This window comes from Tauraco erythrolophus, chromosome 26 (assembly GCF_009769465.1).
Source record: "Tauraco erythrolophus isolate bTauEry1 chromosome 26, bTauEry1.pri, whole genome shotgun sequence".
In the NCBI taxonomy this organism is placed as follows: domain Eukaryota; kingdom Metazoa; phylum Chordata; class Aves; order Musophagiformes; family Musophagidae; genus Tauraco; species Tauraco erythrolophus.
This window is the reverse complement of record NC_141490.1, coordinates 4,272,388-4,278,387: the sequence shown is the minus strand read 5'-3', so window position 1 is coordinate 4,278,387 and position 6,000 is coordinate 4,272,388. Positions and strand designations below refer to the sequence as shown.

The following is a 6,000-nucleotide window of genomic DNA, read 5'->3' as shown; positions in this document are numbered from 1 at the left end:
ACAGGACTTCCTCTCCATCTTCCTTCTTGATGCTTGGAATTAAATTCTGGAAAAGGGAAAGATGGGCAGCAGGGGATTTTTGTAATTGTGGGAGTGACTAATGGGGAAAGAGGACTCCTGGCTAGCGTGGCAAGTCACAGTGGGAAGTCGAGGCCCTCCTGTCCCGAGATGAGCCGCAGAATGCCCTTCCCAGGCACTAGCACCTCAGTTTCATTGTACAGTAGCCATTTCAGCAGCCTCCCTGGAAAAGGTCAGGGAGCAGTACAGTAGTCAGCAGCATTAAATCAAATAAATAGTCATAAATACACATTACTCTCTAGTTGCCGAGGCATGGTTTTCCCAATCGTACCTTGCTTCTTCACACGCTTAAAAGTCTTTTTGATAACCCGTCTTCATCCACGCTCTTTCAAATGTGAGTCTTCTGCGGGACACGTTGTGTTTAGCACTTGGTCATGAAAATTGTAGGCGGGTTGGGCAAAATCAGTGGGTTACTTCTACCTACGTTACCTTTCCCTAATTGGAATGCACAAGCGGGAGGGGTTTCCTTAGACTCCACTTTGTCACCCAGCTGTGCGGATGAGAGTTTCTGGTACAGAGATACGAAGACCAGTTACTCACCCTTATGTCCCCTGTTCTTTCAGTGCTCATTGGAGCTAGAACCGCACCGTTTGCCTAGAGGGGATACGCAGATGACACCCTCCTGCTGTTCAAAAGGTGGAAAAATCCTGGTGTTGAACAAGGTGGAGAGAGAGTGCCTTACATGTCACCTAACCTAAATCTACCTGGCTAGGTAAGGTGAAAAAGCATTTATTATACATTCAAACAAGCACCCTGCATCCCAACCAGTCACCGTGGTGTTTGGTACAACGCACAGTGCAGCGTCGCTACCCGTCTTCCTTGTTTGGCTGCTAATGGGAGCCAGAATTATCCCCCAGAACAGTGGAAATGCATATTGTCTTTGTAATGCAGCTCTACCACTCAACTTGCTTACAGAGCAAACGCTTCACTACCCAGCTTAGGAGAGATCCCAGTAAGCTTCTTCACACCATGGACACCCCTCCAGATCTATCCTGCCACCCACTGACAGTCCTTTTTTAATTTTATTTTCTGTTTTGGTCCCCATGACCCTTCCTAATCTCTCCTGGATTTTGGAGGCCTTGTTGCTACATAGATGCAATCATGTAAATATCCCAGTGAAGGAAAGGAAGTTGTTCTTTTTCTCCCTAATGTTTTCCGACAGAGTTTATAAGACAAGGTAAGGGCTAGGCAGTATGAGCAGAATGGTGTCAGAGATCAGGGGCAGGAGGGAAATTTGCTGAGCAGAGTAGCAGGAGCAGTTGCAAATAAATAATACTAGTTTTGGTTTTAAGTTGGGGTACTCTCCCTCTCACAGGAAGTCGCACGGGTAGTAGCCCTTTCAGCACCGATGTAGAACTTCAGCACAGGGATGGCTTAACGGCAGGGGCCCAAGCACATAGAAAGCAGAGAACTACAGAAAATGTAAAGGGGACACTGTCAAAGGGAATGGAAGTGTGCTTTCTGCAGTGGGGGCTCTCCTCCATCCACACACCTTGTAGGCAGATACTCCCCTCCCCACTATCTCCTTGGCTATTAATGCAGTATGAATTACAGGAGGCGGCGACCTAAGGGTTTGGAGAAAGCGTTTCAGCTCACTGACATTCTGTGCTTTGCTCTCTGAACCAGGCTGGCCAGCGTGACAGCAAATTGCATTTCTGCTCCAAGAAGTATAGAAGGTGATTGCCAGTGAGATCTGCTCTCTACAGACCTACAGCAATTCTTCCGGAGGCCTCCTCTCCAAACGTGGAATAGTTTTATAAGGGATTGATGGCGATTGCCAAAACCTCTCTGCCCTGAAGCCAGCAAGGTAAGAAAGTTGACAGTGTCTCCTTTGTACGTACAGATAAATATAGTCAATCGGGACCTTCATGCACAGGGAGGGGTGGGGGGGCACTCACTCTGATGCTTCCCTTTGAAACAACAAAAACAAAACGGACAGACAGACAAACAAACAGCTAGGAATATTACAGAGAGTGATGCATGGGCCCAGGGGAGCACACTTAGGCACACCCCTAAGCACATCTCGGTGCTGGGAGAGCACAGCCCTCACACACACACACACCACACTACCATCGAGACGCTCCATTTCAGCCAGTGTTGGAGGTCAATCCTTCCTCTTGATACATAGGCTTTTTTTTTTCCTCTTAAAATCTGTATATAATATATATATTTATATTCTGTATATATATATATTTATATATATTTATATATCCTATTTACACATATTGCACACCGTCCTCTGGCCTCCTGCATTCCTGCCTGTTAGTGGAAACGTTTCCGTTTCTCCTCTGGATCTGACCCGAAGTCCCGGGACCCGATGCCATTCTGAAGATTTATTAGTGAATCCTTCATCTGCAAGACAAGAAATTTCTCCACTGTGATGCCACCCCGAGAGGTAAGAACGCTTTGGGATTGCCTTCCCCATTGGTGCCTCCTTCTTCCATGTAAAGTATCGATACCATAATCATCTGTTTTTCAGGAGCGGCACGTCAGGTTGGGATACACTAATGGGTACTGAGAAGACGGGAGCCCGTGAGAGACCATTCTCCAACAGAGAAGGGAAAAGCAGAACGAGGTATGGGGTGAGCAGCTCTCTCCACAGGGAAGAACACCTTTAAGTTACAAACTATGTTCTAAGCAGCCTGGTGCACAACCTGCTCTTCAGGCAGCGGATACCCAAAGCCCTGGCTTTGTGCTCCTAAGGGCCCACACGGAGCGCTTTCCCTTCATCCATGCAAGCTACGTGTGAATCTGGGGTCGAGGTTAAAAAGTTTGCTTTCCAAACTGGGATGCCAGAGACTAGATATAAGATCTGCTAATACCAGGTTTCTGGCCCTTTAGAATTCTCTCCTTGGCGTGCATGGACGGACACCTATGAGGTGTCAGAAGACTCATCTAAAGGGAGCTGGTAGCGGAGGTGATGCATCTGGCGGACTACAATGGAACCGGGTAAGGCTAAAGGATTGCAAGAGGGTGGCTGGCAGGACACAGTGACCCTCTAGTCACAGTGCTAACTGGCCACGTGGTCTCACCTGGTCTAGAAGCATCACCGAGGATTTGATGATCTCACGCCATTTTTGTAGCTCTGAGTCATGATACTTCTGTTGAGATTCTAGTAACTGGGCCCATTCTGTCTGAGACTGGGGCAACCTGTTAGGCAGAATATGAGCGAGAGTGAATGTAGGGAACCTGAAGTCAAGGGGAGGCATGTAGATTGTATCAGGTTTTCCTGAGCAAAAGTGCTGTTAAATGTGCTTAGTATTTTCCTAAATTGGATACCAATGTTATTGTGCCATAACCCCTGGTAAGTAATTAATAGCAAAGATGTGCTTTTTGCAGAAGGTGGTGTAGTGTGAGTGGAACCAAGCAGGCATTTGCCAGAGAGGAATGCGAGGACAGAAGGCAGGGTGCTCTCCTTGCCTGGGAGACGTGTATACTGAAAGATGGCACCATGGCCATCAAGAGGGAACAATGCAACGTAACGTGGGACAGGTGGCCCTATACAGCTTCTGTGTTTTGTATTTTCCAGACATGCTGTCAGTCTTTATTGAACACAAGGCTTTACTCTGAGTAAGAGCAGCACTGGTGCTCTTTTTAATTGCAGGTACATGCAGGGATCACTCCCTTCCCAATTAATCCTCCAGAATAAGGCTGGAGGCTGCTGAGTGGAGCAGAACCAGGACAGCTGCAAGCACTCCAGGTGCTGATGGAGGATCACCAGGACTGGCTGCCCAGAGCTGCCGCTCAGGGCCATGGGAGAGCCTCGGGCAGCCTGGTGAGGAGGTGGAGCCTGGCTGGCCAAGGCAAGAGGATAAATCTCCGGCGAGCAGAGTGACGTGACGAGGAGTGGAGCGATGGCAGTTTGCACAGCAGTTGGCGTCGGCAGGAAGGCGCAGCAGCAGCACCCCACTCTGCCTGTTTCTCCTCAGGTACAGGTCTTTACTTTTGCATGCCCTGGGCTAAGCCTTGCTGCTTTCTAACATAGCGAGAAGTCCTTCGTACTTGGTCTTCTGCTGGGCTCTACTGTTTTCTTCTAACACTCTATGATTCTTCTAACACAGCATAGACGTCTTTCCTCCTTTGTCTTCTGGTTGCTGCTTTCTAACATAGCTGAATCCCTCCTCTCAGGCTACAGTAGAAGTTTTCAAGCCTCCTTTACAGAAGTTCCTGTGTTAGCAAGAGCTCACCTACAGCTAGAACTCACTTCTTAAGTAAGCTCCTCCTTTCTTCCTGGCAATGTAATGGTCTAACTTGTTCCCCTCTTACCTGAGGAGAAATGAGCAGAGTAGGGTGCTGCTGCCAACTGCCATTGCTCCACTCCTCGCATCGCTCTGCTTGCCAGATATTTATCCTCTTGCCTTGGCCAGCCAGGCTCCACCTCCTCACCAGGCTGGCCGCTGCCCGAGGCTGTCCCATGGCCCTGAGTCGCAGCTCTGGGCAGCCAGTCCTGGTGATCCTCCATCAGCACCTGGAGTGCTTGCAGCTGCCCTGCTCAGCTGGCTCCAGACCTGGAGATAAAAACAAAGAAATGTTAATTAAGCATGACAATAAAAACCAACACAACTTGAAAACATGGACCCACTCCCCAAGGTCAATAACCCTAGTCTTTAATAAAGTAACACTGTACTGCTACTAACAAAGACTGCTTTCCTTGTCTAAGCGAGGATTGGTACACTTGGTTTGGGGGACTGCTGACTGCCCCTGATACAGATACAGAAGAGGAGGTCTTCGGAGCCTCCAACTGAGTGCACCTGGCCTTAGACCCAGCAGATGGGTTCAGTCTGCTTCCACAGCAATCACAGTTGCAGGGAGGGGGGAAATACAGCTACCCATATAATTCCAGTACATGCACATTACAAGAAGCATACAAACACCACATAAGCCCTATACTCAAAGACTATATTGTAGTGGTCCAAATATATATACCAAGAGCACCAGAGGAAGATAAAGCAGGCAAAATCACTTAATGTCTCTATCCATGGGAAAGTAGCAGGGCTATGATGAGGAAAATAGTAATTCCCTTCCCTAAATGAGGAGAAATGTGAAAGCCTGTAACGTGAAACAAATCATGCAAAAAAAAGTCGTCATCATCATGGTAGCATGAGGCTTATGGATACTTAAAGTCAAACCCAAGTTAGCAAGGGAATAACTGTGACTGCACAGAAGTACAGATAGAAAGGGGATGTTAGGGGGACAAAAACACCTTAGCAAAGTAGATTTGGGATGTCCTCAGCCTCTGAAAATAGAGGAGAGACTATGCAGGCACGATACCTAGCATTTACATACATTAAAAAGCTTTCACCTAAAAATGCCAGAAGGAATTAATTAAAACCAAAATCACTGGCTATCATTATAAACAAACAACTACGGGACATCAGGTCGCCACTGTACAAGCCATCTACAGAAAGGTGCTCTGGAGCACATCCTGGGAAATGGCAGGTCTGCCTTTGACCCTAGACAAGATAGAGGAGTTTATATAATTAAGATTGATCCCAACAATAAATTCAGTGTGGTTGGAAGCTGCCAGCCTTCTTTCTGCAAAAGGAAACGAGGAAGCACTGCCACACAGCCTACAACTTACATGTCTCAGCACACAAGTGGACACTATACTGAAATAGGATATCCAAAAGCCTTGGACAAGATTCCATGGTACCAATTGTTAAAGAAACTAAGTTAATCTGCAATCACACTCCACTACTTACCATACAGTACTGCCAGGGAACGCTTAGGTTGTTAAGTTGTGCCCTGTGTCCTCCTAGTGATCTCTTCCTTCCTCCCACACTCTACTGACTTGCTGATATCTGGACCCACACCTTTCAAAACACTTATCTAACAGCTGATTGTGTGTCACAGGCCCAAATTCTCCTCCGAGTACAAAGGGCTCTTTCTAAGATTTTTTTGCTTTTCATCAAAGGAGTGGAG

General features: G+C 47.3%; 1 protein-coding gene across 9 annotated transcripts in view; it reads right to left on the bottom strand.

The window, feature by feature from the left end:
- Nucleotides 1–2,340: 2,340 nt before the first annotated feature.
- Nucleotides 2,341–6,000, bottom strand: part of GRAMD1B (GRAM domain containing 1B) — an 89,315-nt gene continuing 85,655 nt past the window's right edge. For 7 of the 9 annotated variants that reach the window (XM_086626808.1, XM_086626811.1, XM_086626812.1 and 4 more), the window contains 2 exons: nucleotides 3,111–3,228; nucleotides 2,341–2,430 (listed from right to left, as the gene is read on the bottom strand). In XM_086626808.1, coding sequence (XP_086482934.1) covers nucleotides 2,341–2,430; nucleotides 3,111–3,228 — 208 coding nt within the window. Of the gene's footprint in view, nucleotides 2,431–3,110; nucleotides 3,268–4,841; nucleotides 4,860–6,000 lie in introns of all 9 variants that reach the window. The other 2 variants (XM_086626807.1, XM_086626813.1) reach the window with 1 other exon arrangement.